Source organism: Staurois parvus, unplaced genomic scaffold (genome assembly GCF_062004578.1).
Source record: "Staurois parvus isolate SC_StPar_1 unplaced genomic scaffold, SC_StPar_1.0 ptg000049l, whole genome shotgun sequence".
Taxonomy (NCBI): domain Eukaryota; kingdom Metazoa; phylum Chordata; class Amphibia; order Anura; family Ranidae; genus Staurois; species Staurois parvus.
Genome location: NW_028317845.1, coordinates 2,592,392 through 2,611,025, shown reverse-complemented (window position 1 = coordinate 2,611,025; position 18,634 = coordinate 2,592,392). Strand labels below are relative to the sequence as shown.

General features: G+C 40.9%; 1 protein-coding gene across 22 annotated transcripts in view; it reads right to left on the bottom strand.

Annotated features, from left to right (window-relative positions):
• The window catches only part of KIF1A (kinesin family member 1A), a 192,758-nt gene that overhangs the window by 117,516 nt on the left and 56,608 nt on the right, over positions 1–18,634 (bottom strand). For all 22 annotated transcript variants that reach the window (XM_089665886.1, XM_089665887.1, XM_089665888.1 and 19 more), the window contains exons 2-7: positions 17,541–17,649; positions 13,345–13,421; positions 11,023–11,202; positions 6,708–6,773; positions 5,231–5,409; positions 2,624–2,735 (exon numbers count right to left, since the gene is read on the bottom strand). In XM_089665886.1, coding sequence (XP_089522012.1) covers positions 2,624–2,735; positions 5,231–5,409; positions 6,708–6,773; positions 11,023–11,202; positions 13,345–13,421; positions 17,541–17,646 — 720 coding nt within the window. In that variant the 5' untranslated portion in view covers positions 17,647–17,649. The remainder of the gene's footprint in view (positions 1–2,623; positions 2,736–5,230; positions 5,410–6,707; positions 6,774–11,022; positions 11,203–13,344; positions 13,422–17,540; positions 17,650–18,634) is intronic.

Below are 18,634 nucleotides of genomic sequence, written 5' to 3'. Positions count from 1 at the left end.
GCTATTACGAAATGTGGAGCATCCAGTGTTAAGCCACTCTTCTTCCACTAGGGGGCAAACTGAGGGTGTGGACTGCTAGAGACTCTGGTGAGAAGTGTGGAGGATTGTGGGAGGTGTAGTTTTTACAGACTGAACTGTTTTTAGAATCTAAGAGGAACAGACTTCAACTCTCAGTGGCACTGTGGTGGAGAGGAGGAGTGTTCTAAGTTTCTCGGGGGCGACTGAGGTTGCAAGGGGACCCCTGCATCTGAGTGATAGAGAGACACAGTAACAGTCATTCCAGAACATCAGAGGACTCCCTGGATACTTGGTAAGCCTACTGTCTGATTGAGAAGCTGGTCACTGAGGACACTGACCAGGGTACGTTTTGCTAGTATGCAGACGGAGACCCTGCTGCTGAAAAAGAGTGGATAAAAGAGGGGCAGGATTGGCTGCAGAGTGGCAGAGCCTGCAACAGTTCTTAAAAGGACACTCCACTATAACATTTGAGCCCCAAAGATCTGGCCAGCAGAAGAAATAATGGCAGCATATTACTGACTGATGAACTGTTATTGTGGTGTATATATATATATATATATATATATATACACACATCTCTCGTTTTCTATTTTAACCTACAGGTAAGCTTATAATAAAGTTTACCTGTAGGTAAAATGAATATCTCCTAAACATATACGAGATATTCTACAAAGTATCAGCCTCTGACATTACCGATGCATGTGCTCTGTAGGAACAGCATACCCGTTCCTTTCCTTCAGAGCTGTGTGCTATAGCCGAGACTCCTACACACATGCACAGGACTGGCGTCGTTATGGCTCGGCCATTTAGGCAGTCGCAGCCCACAAACCCAGAAGGAAGACCAGGTGAAGATGGAAGCCCTGTCGGCAGTGACAGCGCACCACTGGAGGGCTTCGTTCTAAGGTAAGTCTTTCATAATCTGCTAGTATGTGATGCATACTAGAACATTATGATATTACCTTGCAACAGGAAACTTTTTTTTAAACAAGTTTACTACCGCTTTGATTGTTTCAGTACATTTCTCTTACTGTTTAATCACTGCAATATAATTCTCTTACTGTTTATTCATTACAGTATATTTCATCTTTGTTTACCCTGTTGCAATATACTTTTTGCTATTACTTAACCAGTTGTGTCATTGCTGGTGTCTCTGACTCTTGAGTTTTTGGAGTGTATATACAGCTACCTGCAATAAACATTCCCTGGCTAGCCAGGTGTGTCAGTGTGTGGCACTGTTCACAGAGTCATGGGCAATGGAACAGGGGACCCAACACATCAAGCGGCTCCTTTGGGGGTAGTTCCTACATTTCTTTTGCAGCTCTGTTTTAATAAAATAAAATAATTCAAAATTACAGTCACAATTTTTTAATTCAGTTGTATATTTTAAGGTTCATGTACTACAAACCTTTGTAAAAGTAGACACTAAATATTATACACAGGTATGTCATGTGCAATATGCAGTCATCCAGTCAAGCAAAAGTCAATGCCTATAAAACAGAACTGTGAATTGGCTGGATGTGTATATACAAGCTTGATGACAACACATTAGTGGCTTACTTACTAAAGGAACAATGTGAGCTTACAAGGTAAATTGCCACATTTCATCACCAAATTTCATTGCTGACATCTCTACAGGCACAGGTAATGCTAGAGGGGACTGTCAGAGACTGGAGGCATTAAAGAGGAAATGATGGTCAGAGATTGAGGACATGTTATTATGAGGCCAGTAGAGATCAATGCTTTTACCACTTTACCAATGTTCCCACTCCTTCTACAGACTGCTGTGATTCGAAAGGAGCACAAGTGCCTAGGGCCAATTGGACACAGGCTGGTCACCAACCAGGTAGCGTATGTACTCTCCAGCGCCTCAGGATATGCACAGCCAAAAGGGAAGCCAAGGGTACCAGGACAGCGACAACCAAAAGGAAATGTTCCAGGGGTGCAGCCCTCCTCAGACGGGGAAATCAGCCACTGGATAGAGAGAAAACAGGTGGCGCACACACCTAGTGCATTATCCAAGGTTTATTGTAGGAATTACATCATAAAAACATACTCACAGACGAAGCATGTATCTAAAAAGCATAGAAAAATGACAATGGCCACAACGGCGGGCAAGGTGTTCTCACTGTAAGTGCGGTCAAATGGCTGACGCGTTTCGGGGGTGAATCCCTTTACTCAGAGCTGATGACCAACCTCTGATGCTAATGCACAATGAACGGAAAGTAAAGTGAGAGCCCTGCTGTTGAGGCCTCAACAGCAGGGCTCTCACTTTACTTTCCGTTCATCGTGCATCAGCATCAGAGGTTGGTCATCAGCTCTGAGGAAAGGGATTCGTCCCCGAAACGCGTCAGCCATTTGACCGCACTTACAGTGAGAACACCTTGCCCGCCGTTGTGGCCATTGTCATTTTTCTATGCTTTTTAGATACATGCTTCGTCTGTGAGTATGTTTTTATGATGTAATTCCTACAATAAACCTTGGATAATGCACTAGGTGTGTGCGCCACCTGTTTTCTCTCTATCTGGTCACCAACCAGGGACCCACATGCTAACATGAAACAACTCCTTAGTAAATTAGCCTGACAGTTTGCATTTGCAGCTCTCACCTTCTCTGTAGTGGTCTGAGTGTCAGCATCATGCCTACGCTGGGTGAAGATGATGTTAAACACAGCATGGGAGCGACTGCTTGTCTCATTCATGTTTGTGGCAGCGACAGTTCTGTTTGTGAAGAAGAAATGCTATAGTAAGCAGACACAACAAACTAAAGCTTTGGACTCACAAACATGTTACATTCTATACACAACAAATGTTTTTGAAAAGAGATCACAGCCATTAAAGACAAAATAAATAATTCAGGAAAGAAAATTCCCATGAATAATGATAAAAAAAACCCCAACAAGAAACACTCGAGAATTTCAGGAGAGTCTGTTTAAAGTCTGTTTATTGAATGCAAACAGTTGTACTTTAAGTGGTAGTAAACTCCCACTGGACACTTGTACCTACAGGCAAGCTTATAATAAAGCTTACCTGTAGGTACAAGGAATATCTCCTAAACGATGCACATTTAGGAGATATTCAGTGTCCTTGCAGCTGGTGTTGTCACCGGCGCATGCACTCAGAAGGAACGGCATATCTTTTCCTTCTGAGCTCTGTGCCATAGCTGAGGCTCCCGTTTGCATATACGGGGGGTGAAGTCATCGTGGCTTGGCCAAACAAATGGCCAGAGCCCACAAACCCAGAAGGAAGACTGGATGAAGATGAAAGCTCAGTCAGCGTAGACAGCACACCACTGGAGGGCTTCCTTCTAAGGTAAGTCATTCATTACCACCCAGCATCACACTCCGCTCCTCACAAGACCTCCTTCTCTCTAGTTCCCTGGTCTCCTCCTCCCATGCCCGCCTTCAGGACTTCTCCAGGGTGTCACCCATCCTCTGGAACTCCCTGCCCCAACCCATCAGATTATCACCTACTCTCCTTTCCTTTAGGCGCACCCTGAAAACCCATCTCTTCAGGGAAGCCTATCCCACCCCCTGCTAACTTGCCGACCTCCTCCACTCTTCCTACCACTCCATCCCCCACAGCTATCTCCTCCTGTGCCACCATCCCCTCCCTCCTAGATTGTAAGCTCGAAAGAGCAGGGCCCTCAATCCCCTCATGTTTTGCATTGTATTGTTATTGTTCTGTCACATGTTCTGTCCCCCTTTGTAATGTACAGCGCTGAGCGAACTATTGGCGCTTTATAAATACTGTATAATAATAATAATAATAACATGCTAGTATGCGATGCATACTAGCACATGTTTACATTACCTTGCTTGGAGAAGATTTGCTTTTTTTTTTAGTCAAGTTTACTACCTCAAGTATAAAGTGAATATCTGTTCCAGATAACATTTTTTACTTGATATTTCTTGAATCTACCAATTAATTAAAAATGTGGCCAACTCTCTATTGTCCTTTAGGGCAAGTATAGAGTGTACACTATGAATAAGCCTGCCAGAGCTGATAGTAGGAAAATTAAAAGAATGAAATGTAGGTACACAGAGGGAAGCAGCATCCATTTTGGGGCCCTTTCTTCCGCAATCCCAGGAGTAGTTGCCCCCTCTGCTCCCTGGAGCTATAACCTGATTAAATAGGCACATTTTCTATATAAAAGAATGGCTGCAACAAGATCTTTATGTTTGCACTGCTTGCAAGGTAGTCAGAATGTTCTGTTATTATTTCTGATAAGCTGCTATCAGAGCATTTTACAGAGGTGTTATACTGAGAACATTCTTGTATCATTTGTAATAATAACCACATACAGGTTTATTTTATACAGTTTAGCATAGCACCTGCCATTACACTGTGCAACGAGAGTGGCTCAGTGGTCAATACGGGCACTTTTACTGGCCTCTCACTATAGATTCGATTCTGGTAGCCCAGGCAAAGGGTCACACACTCAGCTGGATTCAGAGACCCTGTCTACCTGGAATCAGCTGTCTTGGACACCATTCTTTCAGGCTCTGCCACTGTAGCGTTCTGTAGTCAGTCTCTCAGACAGGGTCCTGCAGCTCTAAATCAGCTCTGTAGCACCACACAACTCACCATCACCCAGGCCTAGCCACTAAGCACTGTGCAGTAGTAGCAAAACAAAGTCCCCTTTGTCCTCTGTCCTTTGTAACTCTGTCACAGGCAGACTCCCCAGATCCTGGCTCAGCAGCGCTGGTCCCAGCCCCATCTGCAAAGCTCAGTCTCTGGCAGCAGCCGCTTGCAGCTGCCACTCGGCACCCCTTGTGCCCTCTCAGCAGCATGGGCTCTCTGGCAACTTATCCCAATCTGCCCTCCCAGGCTCCTGGCATACACACACCAAAGTCTATCCTACAGCAGCCTTGTGTTGCTCCCAGCCCAGGGTCTTTAAACAGAGGTTATCTTCATTCATACCTAGGGTCTGGTGGGTTGGGTAACAGCCCCAGAAGCAAGGACAACCAACTGGATTCGCCATTTCACCAGACTTAGTTCCAGGTTGTAATTGCAGCCATTAAGCATCCTCCTTTGCTCCTCTTCTCTCCCTGCGCTTTGTCAGTCTCTGCCAAGGAGGGACCAATGATCTGCAGCCAGGAAGGTTGTCCTGCTACACAGTTTAAAGGGCTGGTAGCTGGGCTACACACATATTTTAATTATAACAGAACAGACCTTTAAAGCATACTACTTAATGATTATAGTAATGAACATACCTGGCTTTGTTACCGGAATCCATCAGGTCTTGGATGTCACGATACGAAGTTACAGCCAACTTTGACAAATCCTCAACATATGGTCCCAGTAGGGGGTGTTCACGGACACGAAGGTTCCCCTTATTCTTTGGATTAAGAAGGTCTCTGACCCGCTCACAGTATATCTCCATATAACTCACCTAGAGACACACAACACGCAATTATAAATGCATGGTTGGGAAGGTCATAGGACTAGCACCCTATGTAGTCTATAAAGAAGTTGTGAGATTTGGAGTTGGCAAAGTGCACTTTTTTATCATTATTCTGATATCTTACTTACTACACAAATATTCATGGAAAAAAGTTTAGAAATAAAATCAAAAGTCCACTGCATTACAATGACTCTTATGAGAGTTTGAATTGAGCAGGTAGAAAGATTTGTGATGTTAAGGGAGTAGCACAATACAACTGGCCTGCGGGTATCTAACAGAGTTCCAACAGTAATATAGATCCAGACTGGCAGCTGGACAACTGCTGGATTGTACCAGACGGCAGGGCATTTGTGGGTTGGTATGATTTCTCTCTCTGTTACCCAGCCTCTCATTTAGCAATACTGTTCTTTAGGCCAAACTTCAGCTAAGACCTATATTTTTAGATTTGTCTAAAATGTAAAAGGGTTAGAATCCTTTTCTGATTTTGATTGGCATATGTTTTGCCACTGGAGAGACTCCCCTCACTTTTTCTCTTGATGACAGGGGGTCAGAGAGACAGGATGTGATAGGAAACGTCCAATGCTTAAAGCAATAAAATACTTTTATAGGCTAGATTTACAATGTTGCACTGCAGTAATGAGTGATTGTTAGTGCAACGGGCTAAGAGAGCGCAATATTCATTGGTTCACTGGGGTGTCATTCATACCTAATAGCACCTCAATGAACCTTACAATTGCAGTGCATCACAAAACACTGAACCGAGCCTTAAGGAGAAGAAAGAAGGGACAAAACCTCTGTTAATTTTTCATTGTCTTCATTTTTCTCTCCCTATGACACTAATTAACCTAATTTATTTTGCTGTTGTCACTGTGATAGGAAGTGAGTAATAATCTCCCCAGTGTGGGCACGATGGGCTTTCTGAATGGACCTGTAGCCTGGGACATGTGATGTATCCTGGGAGGTTGCAAGCAGGGAGAGGGGAGCTGGAGCTTGGCTTGGATTGCCTAGGCCAGCCAAGAGGATTTGGGAGTGGGTACCTGTCAAAACTCGGTACAGTCTCCCTAACAAAAAAATTCCAAATATGGTAGAGGAGGGGGAAGAGAAATAGCAGAATTCCCTTTTTAGGTGAAGCTTTAACCATATAATTATGATTGTTACTAAAATAACTACTGACAAAGGAATACAATTTTCTTAGCTTGTTGGGTTTACAGCTCCATCATTACTTCTAAGTAGCTGACAAAGTTTAAGGACCTACTTGAAATATGGTCATTACAAAACTGGCCTACCTCCACAGAATAAGACATATTGTCATTGGATGTGTCATTGATACGGGAGAAGAGGTCTTCACAGAGCTGAAATAAAGATGAGAAGTATTTTATTTCACATGACAGCTGAAACATTTTACGTCAGTGGCTTTAAATAAATGTCTTGGTCACCAAGTCTAAAAGTCCTGGGCACCAAGTGGTCTGTAAAGTGTTAACAGTGTAGATTTAATTAATAATTTACAGTCACAGAGTATATCTTAAATAATTCACACACAGCGAGGAGTCAATGAATAATTCAGATATTGAGGGGTTAACCAGATTAAAAGGCAGCAAGGTAATCCCCCCTAAACAACGAACTCTAGCAAAAACTCTTTGTGCATATATGTTTGTCTTTATATTTTTATCACACAATATATATATTTCAGGAAAGAATTGCTGTTAGCTATGTATTTTGGGATCCAACAACAGGTTAATAATCATGAAGACAATAAGTGACTGAATGCAATGACCAGACAAGACGCCTTCCAGAAAATGACTCAAGTGGATCATATTAAGAAGAGGTCTGGTCACCTTACATTACCTTATACTTTCAATAAATTAGGTAACTGAAATGTGTACAAAAAAAAATCATGTACAATATCAATTTTATTAAAAATATTTAAATGGCTATGATTTTTTTTATATATATATGTATGTGTGTGTTTATATATAAACACTGTATATATATATATATATATATATATATATATATATACAGAATATATTTGAGCATTTTTAGAGTGGTTATACTGTAAATTGCTCTGGAAGAACTATATCAAATTAAATAATAGTGACACACATAAACAGATTAGCAGACATGTAAACAGAAATTAGACTCCCTTTACCACCCTACTGGGAATTCGTCCACACTCTCATTCTTCACAATCTCGACTCACAATTCCCCCTAACCCCTAAATCCTTTATACTGAGTCTACCTCCTTCTGGCTTTTCAAAGCAGGCAAGAAATTATTATCGCTCATCCTCACCACAGCCAAATGTCTGATAGCCCTTAACTGGAAAAAAGTGGACCTACCACCACCACCATTTTACTAGAATAACACCCTAGAATTAGAGTGGTCCAACTAATGTAAAACCTAACAGTCCGATTACAAGATAGCTTGGAACAATTTAATAGATCTTAGACCTGTGGAGCCTTAAGGGGAAGACAGTTTGTCACCTAAATGCTCTTGATACTGGACTGTGGTAAGACCAGTTACTTTCTTGTGGATCTTTTCTAATATTCTTTTAATTTTTTCTGTCCATTAAAATTTAAATAAAATCTCTTTTTTTTAGGCTGTTTTTATACCAAATGATAATACCAAGTGATTTATGTGGACCTTTGTCTGTTCTATCTAGCGGTGACTGCAACTGGTTGTGTTCATCCCTAGATAGACTAACCAGGAATGGTATATTATTACTGATTGTGTCCTAAGGAGTGACATGATTGCCAGCAGAAAAACAAGCATGCTTTACTGCATATACTGACTGATTTTACTGTTGTGGGTTTAGTAACACTTTAAGCACATCATTATGTTGTAGAGCTGTACACTGCTCCAGAACTAGCACCCTTTGTGCGGGATGGTCAGCGTAGGTCTCTGGCATTGGTTCATCACCTTGAGAGGGTTCTTTTGCTTTGGATATATATAAGTCATTATAATTTGAACAAAACAACTTATCCACGCCTTGGTTATATCCTGCCTCGATTACTGCAACTCCCTCCTCACTGGTCTACCATTACACAGGCTATCCCCCCTTCAGTCTATTATGAATGCTGCAGCTAGACTCATACACCTTACCAACCGATCAACGACTGCTGCCCCTCTCTGCCAATCCCTCCACTGGGTTCCACTAACGCAACGTATAAAATTCAAAATACTAACCACAGCTTACAAAGCCATCCACAACACTGCCCCTAGCTACATCGCCAACCTCATCCATAGATACCGCCCAAATCGCCCACTCCGCTCCTCCCATGATATCCTCCTCTCTAGCTCCCTCATCACCTCCTCCCACGGTCGCCTTCAGGACTTCTCCAAAGCCTCTCCCATCCTCTGGAACTCCCAACCACAGCATGTCTGGTCAGCCCCCAAACTGTCTGCCTTTAGGCGATCTTTGAAAACTCACTTCTTCAGGGAAGCCTACCCCACCTCCACCTAAGAACTGTACTTGAATCACCTCCGCCAGATCATCCCCCACAGTTATCACCTTTTATATCAACTCCCCCTACCTTTAGATCAGTGGTTCTTAACCTGGGTTCGATCGAACCCCAGGGGTTCGGTGAGTCAGTCTCGCGGGTTCGGCGGAGGTGAAGACCCACACCCGACTCATATGATTCGTGATGACATGCCCCGCTTGTCCATCATTGGCTGCAGGTGGTCACGCAACATCGCTTAGCCCAGTGGTCGGCAAGCCGCGGCTCGCGAGCCACATGCGGCTCTTTACACGCTTTAATGCGGCTCTTGTGTGCCGGGCGCCCGCTCCCCTCCCTCCTCTCGGGCGGCAGGGACTCTGCAGCGTGATCCAAAAAAAAAAACAGCCAGGGCAGCGCGCTCAAATGCAATGATTGGCCAGTCTCGCTGCCACTCACATCCTGATAGCCAGTGATTGGCTGTCAGGATGTGTGTAGGCGGGGCAGCGTGACGAACGTGAGAGGAGCTAGGCTCCTCTCACAGTCCGCCCTGAAGACCGGAACGGCGCGGGAATACGGCGAGAGGAACGCGCGGAGCAAAGGTAAGTGATTTGACACAGGGGGGACTTGGCTTACTACTTGCTACTTACTTACTACTACTATATAAGGGATGAATTAATATGGGGGATGAAATACTATAGGGGGGATGAATTACTATATGGGGGATGAATTACTATGGGGGATGAATTACTATGGGGGATGAATTACTATAGGGGGGATAAATTACTATGGGGGATGAATTACTATATGGGGGATGAATTACTATGGGGGATGAATTACTATATGGGGGATGAATTACTATGGGGGATGAATTACTATATGGGGGATGAATTACTATATGGGGGATGAATTACTATAAAACAGTGGTTCTTAACCTGGGTTCGATCGAACCCCAGGGGTTCAGTGAGTCAGTCTCGCGGGTTCGGCAGAGGTGAAGACCCACACCCGACTCATATGATTCGTGCAGTAAATATTCATTATTATGTTTTTGTTTTTGTGTGAAAATCATGTTTTAATGGTTTTGTTCTTTGTTCTTAACGGTTTTGTTCATTTTGCGCACCTATGTATAAATATATACCTATGTTTTGAATTTTAAAAATCATATTTTATTTTTCCAATTAAGAAGGGTTCAGTGAATGCGCATATGAAACTGGTGGGGTTCAGTACCTCCAACAAGGTTAAGAACCACTGCTTTAGATTGTAAGCTCCATGAGCAGGGCCCTCCTATTCCTTCTGTACTGAAATGTATTATAATTGTACTGTCTTCCTTGTATGGTAAAGCGCTGCGCAAACTGTTGGCGCTATATAAATCCTGTATAATAATAATTTAAATGTAAAAATTGACATAGTAACAATCTTTCATTTTATAAAAAACATTTTACAGAAAACACAATTCCAATCTTAACACTCCTTTGAGATACGAGGTTAGTGCTGCCTGCTGTCAGTGTATTCATACCTAACATATAAAGCCATTTATAACTCTGCACCAAATTACATCACCAATCTTGTCTCCAAATATCACCCAAATCGGTCTCCTCGCAAGACCTCCTACTCTCTAGCTCCCTTGTCTCCTCCTCCCATGCTCGTCTCCTGGACTTCTCCAGAGCTTCCCTCATCCTCTGGAACTCTCTACCACAATTTATCAGACTATCGCCTACTCTGCTTTTAGGTGATCTCTGAAAACCTATCTCTTCAGGGAAGCCTATCCTGCCCTCAGCTAATAATGGAATCTTCTATTCCTCCTACCAGTCCATCCCCCACAGTTATTACCCTTTGTACCACTAGCCCCTCCCTTAGATTGTAAGCTCCAAGGAGCAGGGCCCTCCTAACCCTCTTGTATTGAACTGTATTGTTGCTGTATTGTCTCCGGTTATATTGTAAAGCGCTGAGCAAACTGTTGGCATTATATAAATCCTGTATAATAATAATAATACCTGTCAGCACAAGTAGCACTTAGGCTTCCCATCATAATGCAGACGCTGCCTACAAGATTTCAGGCCAGGCATCTTGAACTTGGTCTTATACAACATTGGTGGAATTGGCTATGAAACCTGATCAGATCTCTGTACACAAGCATATATATGTAAAGAAATATAATGACATTGTTACCTGTGGTATGATTCCTTGCTGATCTGGCTCCTGTTTTCCCATCATAGTATATGATTTACCAGCTCCTGTCTGTCCATATGCAAAGATGCAGACGTTGTACCCCTCAAAAGCATGCAGCAACATCTCCTCCCCGATATCACGGTATACCTGTCTCTGTCCAGCATACTGGCTGTCTTCATCCTATAAAGTGATACAACTATATGAAAACATTCTACATGTTGCAAATGCATGTATTATTTTAGTAATCAGACCTCAACCTGTTTCACCTCAGGGACCCTAAAATCCATGTGAGTTCAACCATGTAAATCTATGAATCATTAGGATCATTGTCTATAGTAGAATGACATCAACTAGCCTTAAGCTTGTTACACAATACAATCTGACCCTACAATTTTTGTACAATTTTACATTTACCAAAATTTTGTAACATGAGGATTTACCTGAACTATCCCATCTATTTGCAACTAAACAGGCAGACTCCTGCATTCTATAAATGTTAGCTCTAATGGAGATTGTACAGTCAGATTGTAATGCGTGTGGTGAGCTTTAGAACTACTGGGGCTAGGTTTTCAGTATCAATGTGACACTCTAGTGTCTGGTCACACCACTGAAGCGTGTAAAAGGAACTTTCACTTAACGGTTAATTTCCCCAATTTGGGTTGTGAATGTGGGTTAAACAAAACAAATGGATTTTTACCATAATATAATGTGCATGCATTAATCACATTTGTGATATATTATCTGACAATTATGTGAATGGGGCTTAGGGAATTTTCTGTTTGTTGTTGGTTCCATAAGTTATCACTGATGTATTATAATGTATACTAGGTTTCATGGTCAATTAACATTATTCATTGGTAACTTTTTTCAATTTAGTTATGTTGCAGCCTGATACTACAGTTGTTTAAATTAATTTTTAATTAAATAAAATATTTCCTTTGTAGATAATTCTCTTTACTATATATGCATATATGTTATAATAAACCTCTTTATTTACCATATATACCCTAGAGATCTAAATACACAACCACAATGCCTACTTCCATCAGTTCTAACCTGTTTCCTGCAACACAATCTCTTTTGGGTGTTGCCGTTTGCCACTTTTCATTGACTGAACTGGATTAGCCCTCTCACTCCAAGTTGTCATAAGACACTTGATGCAGTCAGTAAGCAAAGGATATAAACTGGAATATGCAGTTCAGTTTTGGGCACCAATTCACAAAAAGAACATTGGGGAACTGGAGAAAGTACAGAGAAGGGCAACCAAACTGATAAGAGGCATGGAGGAGCTCAGCTATGAGGAAAGATTAAAGGAACTGAATTTATATGATCAACATATAGAGATAGGTTCATATAGAGAACTCAGTGTAGAGCTATTCACCCTGATGTCATCACAGAGGACAAGGGGGCACTCTTTACATCTGGAGGAAAAGAAATTTAATCTCCAAACAAGGAAAGGTTTCTCCACACTAAGAGCTGTAGAAATGTGGAATAGACTCCCTCAAGAGTTGGTTCTGGCCAACTCAGTGGATTGCTTTAAAAAAGGCCTGGATTCTCTCTTAGATACACAGAATATAACTGGATATAACATTTATAGGTAAAGTTGATCCAGGGAATATCCGATTGCCTCGCGGGGGATCAGGAAGGAATTTTTTTTCCCTGCAGGAGCAAATTGGATCATGCTTTGCTGGGGTTTTTTGCCTTCCTCTGGCTCAACTGTGGGTATAGGATTATAACTTTTTTTTTTAATGGTTGAGCTGGATGGACTTTTTTCAGCCAGACTAACTATGTAATAACAGAGGACAAACATATATACAGTAATTAACTTTTCTCTACACAGAGTAAAACGTACAGTCTTTAAACCCACTTTTATGTGTGCACAGATTCCACTGCCTCTGAAGAGCATTCAGATTGCTTTTCAAATGCATTTGGCAAGCGGCAAGAAAATAATCTGTTGCCTCCTCATTAAATGCCACTAATGCATATCATACATGCAGTTGTTGGGTGGTTGCGGCAGGGCCCTATTCACTGAACCCGACCAGGGGGGATGCTTTTTGCAGTGGCATGTGACCCCAGGCTCCTGCCTTAAGAGCTTAAGAGGAGGTGGTAAAAAGGTAATTCAACTGTTTTTTTTACTGCCCCGCATCTGCAAGTGTTATCAAGCCCTTTTACAGTAAATAATAACAAAGTGTTGTTTTTATGTTTACAGTACCAGCTCTTGCAAATGTGTAAGATTAATACACTATATTTATTCAATAATGGAGGTTAAAAGAAAAATATAGAGCTGTCACCACTTTTTGTGCTGAGATGAGTGCTACTTACTGAGGTATGGGACCAATAGGAATAGTCAAAGCTGAAACTTTTGGGAGTTTCCTTTGGCTGTTTAGGGTTGATAATAGCTGAAGACAAAAGCAAAGATAAGCATAATTAATTTGTGATCACCAACATCTTTCATCATCTCAACACTCTTTTTCTGTAGATAGTAGGATTTCCATGAACACATTAGGATGGATAATTACAGCCATACATGTAATCATTGATTGAATTACCAAACCAATGGGACTATCCACAGTCTGGAAACCAACAACTGATGAGGTGTACACGGGATGACAATTTTTTTCCAGTTAATACAAAAAAGTTGTGGCCATTAGTCACGCAGAGACTGTCCAAGATGTGATAATCAAAACCAGTGCACAAGTCTATCACACAAAGGTTTTTAGGTCATGTATGGCCACCCAAGATTTAGGAGACAACTGACCAGAAACAAACCATACAATCTAGCCATTTCATTTAAGTTCTGTTTACCAAAATTGTAAGCACATGACCACAAAATAATTTTTACCCCATGTGGAGTAGATATCAATACGTTTCAAAGACTTTAGTGTTCTTTCCAATTTATCCATGTGGAGACACCTTAAATAAAATGTGTTACAAACCTGAGCAATTCAGGACAAGTACATTATGAAAAATACATAATCAGATGTTTCTTGCAGAGAAAACTGTATTGTAAAAATTATCTTTTTTTTCCTTCTTTTTTTGGAAATACTCTTTCTTCATAATGACTTATTAAAAATTCCACACATTCATAAGCCTTAATATACAATAAAACAATAGACCAGATGCGATTTCTGCTGCAATCTAGGACCCAGACTGTTGGCGAGTAGATGGAACCAAAACCAGAAAAAAGCGATCACCAATGTATTTAAAGGTTGTGTAGCTCCAAACAAGGCTGGGGAAGCCCAACCGATACTGCAAAGTGAAACAAAAAACAAGAAGCGCACCAACCTTGAGCATTACCTCAGTAACCAAATGTATTAATTGAAGAATGGTACTCACAAACAGCGAATAAAATCAGGCATGTAGTCCACAAAGGGACTTCAAAGATAAGGAGCCAGCGTGAATCCCATCATGGGGGTAGACACTCAGTAAAGCTGACGCGTTTCGAAGGCCATGCCCTCTTCATCATAGCTCTGATGAAGAGGACATGGCCTTTGAAAAGCATCAGCTGTGTCTACCCCCATGATGGGATTCGCGCTGGCTCCCTATCTTTGAAGTCCCTTTGTGGACTACATGCCTGATTTTATTCGCTGTTTGTGAGTACCATTCTTTAATTAATACATTTGGTTACTGAGGTAATGTGCAAGGTTGGTGCGCTTCTTGTTATTTGTTTCACTTTGCAATACAATAAAACAAAACAAGAACTATAAATATACTCTACCATCCAAGTACCCAACAATCTAATGGACAAGTACAGCATACACATTTACAATACACCCATATGTATCTGGGGCAGCTGTTCGGCTCATGGCCCTTAAGAAAAAAATAAATAAATGACTATTAAATGTCTACTTAAAGTGATGCTAAACACACACTGTTTAATTTACATTATCCCTTTTTTTTCATATATAAAGGGATAGAAAGGTGTCACCAAATCAAATATTTTATAAAAAAGCCATGAAAATTGTTTTTAAAACACGGGGAATGTATCGAAACTGGAGCAGATGGAATCTAAAGCAGATGTGCATGGCAACCAATCAGCTTCTATCTTTCATTTTCAAAGCTTCACTGAACAAGCTGAAGATAAAAGCTGATTGGCTGTCATTAAGGTCTGCTCCAGAGTCTGGCTGCTCCAGTTTTGATAAATTCCCCTGCAGTGCTTTAGTAAAATAGCTGTCACCCACTAAGGGTTTTGATCGACTTTAATGGCCAAACTAAAATATCCATATACCATATATAAAATATTCAGCCTATCATTTAACAGCAGACCATAAAAGAAACATGACCTAATAAAAATAAAAAAGGCTGTACATGCTGTATAATTTGCAACAAAGGACGTATCCAGTTAGTTGCAAATAGCAGCTTTAGGTCCCATTTACACTTCTGATCTTATGTAGGTGCTTTTTGGACACATTGTGTAGTGGGTACTTTTTGTCCTTTAGGCACCTCTCACATGCATTACTATTTGTCCCAATGTAACAGACTCTAAATCTCTCTTCTTAATCTATGGATTCCAAACATCCTGTTACTCTGCCCATTGCAGTTTTCCTATTTTGTGGAATTGTAGATATGTCGATTTTTCTCTGCGCAGCATTATTGGTAACTAGGATTTCATTTTCATATATTCCTCGCTGATTGTAACTGCCCTCCACTCCTCTCTCCCTTCTCAACAGTGTGGGATTATGTGGGCACACAGGCTCTCTTTGTTCTCGCAGGAAAACAGTGCCCAGTCAGCATGTCCTGACTGATGCCAAATCCCTGTGACACCATACAAACACAAAGCAGTGCGTTTGAAAGATTGAACCAAAGGACATAGGAAAATGGAGGGGTCATGGACATACAGGTTTACATCGCCAGAGAATGGAGGACAAGCTAAAGCCTACAAATCCCAGAATGCATATGGATCCTTTCCAAATAATGACTTCCTCTGCTGGTTACTGTGGAAGGAAAAACGTGACCAGTGTACAAAGCTCATTCATTACAAGGAACATGACAAAGACTATCACATGATCTCAGAAAGGGAGAAACAAACAGCTGACATCATTTTCAGTAAACAGGTAGTGATTTAAACAGCATTTTAAAGTGGAATTGTAGTAAAAACATAAAATGCATGAAGGTAAAAAACTGTGAGCCTTTAGAACCACTTTAATGTATTGCTTGCAATAAAGTACAAAACGTTTTTAAGTTCCCTGTGTGAAGGGGAAGAGACGGGAACAGAGATTTGTTCTGTGAACGACTGCATCTCTTCTCCCCTCACTTCCTCCTCACACAGGGACTTGAACAGCAGCAGGAGACATTGGCTCTTGCTGCTGTCAATCAAGGGAGGTGAAGAGGAAGCGGAAGGCAGGGCCAAGTCCCACTGTGTGTGTCTACGGAGCACACAGGTCAAGAGCGAACACACAGCATTTGTCCCCATGGTAAACGGCTTGCTATGGGGACACACAAAGAGGAGGAGCCAGGATCACCAGTGGGGGACCCGAAAAGAGGAAGATTAGGGCCACTCTGTGCAATACCACTGTACAGAGTAGATGAGTATAACATGCTTATGATTTATACACAAAATATAACTGGATACTAACATTTATAGGTAAAGTTGATCCAGGGAATATCTGATTTTTTTCCCTGCAGGAGCAAATTGGATCATGCTTTGCTGGGTTTTTTTGCTGTCCTCTGGATCAACTGTGGGTATAGGATTATACATTTTTTTTTCTTTTTTTAATGGTTGAACTGGATGGACTTTTGTCTTTTTTCAGCTTATGCAGACTTATGCAGGCCATAGACGGGTCGTTTATTGGCTGAATTTTCATCCGCACGAAAAATCGGCCGATAATCACGCCGTTAGTGGGGCCAGACCATCGGCCGTTTTTCACGGATCTCCTCATTTATTTTTATTGGTCATGCTGGGAAATCCGCAAAAAACGGCCATGGGTGGCAGCATCGGCAACGGGGCCGCCCAATTGTTCGTTTATCAGCCTAAAATTCGGCCGATAAATGGCCCGTCTATGGCCTGCATAACTAGGTAACTATGCTTGTTATTTTAATTTTAAAAAGAAATTGCCTTTAGTAACACTTTAAGAGGGGATATGGTCACAATATACAAATCTTTAAATAAAGACTCTAGTACTGGGAGGAAACTATTTAACCTAAGGTCTAAAGAAGACATTAGGCCACATAATGAAGTTGGATGAGAAGTGGTTCAATCTTAAATTGCGTAAGGTGTTCTTCACCATTGGAACCTTAAGGATGTGGAACTCCCTTTCACAGTTGGTGATGTCTCTGTAGATAATTTCAAAAAAACATTTAGATGTGTTTCTTAGCAAGCACAATGTACAGGGATATGGAAAGCGGTAGAGACATAAACACACACACACACACACACATTGAGGTTGAACTGGATGGACTGATGTCTTTTTTCAGCCTCACCAACTATGTTACTATGTATATAGCTCCATCCTCCACCCATTTGTTTGAATCAGTTCATGAATGACAACATTACATTATTATTAGTTATTGTTACTTACTGGTTGTGTTGCCAGACATCTGGATGATGCATTTTGAATCTTTTCCAATTTCACGTGAGTTGAATGGTCGCACTCTGACCGCGACCTTCACTGATGCTCCCGCCATTTCCTGCAATAAGAAAATTAAAAGATTGATTTTATTTGATGGCTAGTTATGGGCATATTGAGTTGAGCTCACAAATCCAGTTTACTCGGTAGAAAAGCTAGAAAAGCGTCTGCTAACTTGTGACTGTAAGGGGGTGTTAAGTTATTACAAAAACTTGAAAAGGCAATACAATTTGAAATAGTAATATACTGTACAACAAAGCTAAGCTAGCAAACTTATTGCCTGACTGAATATTTACCAAATACTGAATACAAGTAATATCACCATCACTAGGGCTGGCTTAACTGTACATTTACATTGGGAATTCTGTGTGGTAAAGTAGCACCTAAGATACTGTTGCCTCTACAGCTTAATACGTTCACTTGAATCTCTTAAATGCTTCTGTCACTGTGCAGGACCATGCCTAGCTACCCTCTAATAATGCCTCTATCTAATCATGGATATCCAATCATTTCAGTGGTGACATTTGTTAGAAAGAGAAGACTACACCTACTACATAAACTTTATTTCAGATTACCACTTGTCTGTAAATAATTTATTTATTTTTCCCAATTTTCTATGGGCTTGAAAATGTTTTTTTTTTTTAATAAGAGGTTCTGTAGGCAGGATACAGAACTTGTCAATCCGTCTAGTAAATTAGTCAACTGTCTCTCATGTGTTTCCCTCATTGATCACTCCAGAGACGACTGTACAGAACTCCAGAATGTTTGGGTACAACATAGATACCAGTGCAGTGAATGACTAGTCAGGCAATGACATCTCTATCTATTGGGACCCAAAAACCTTTAAAAAAAACCCATATGGAAGAAAAATATATTTGAAATATATTTTTTAAATATTCTTCCCAAATATATTGCCATATATTTGAAATACTACAATTTTGGCCATATTCAATATATTTTTTAAAAAAAAGTAATTTTAACATATATTTGTAAATGCATTCCAAAAATGTAGATTTGTATTTTTAAAGACATACAGTATATTGTAT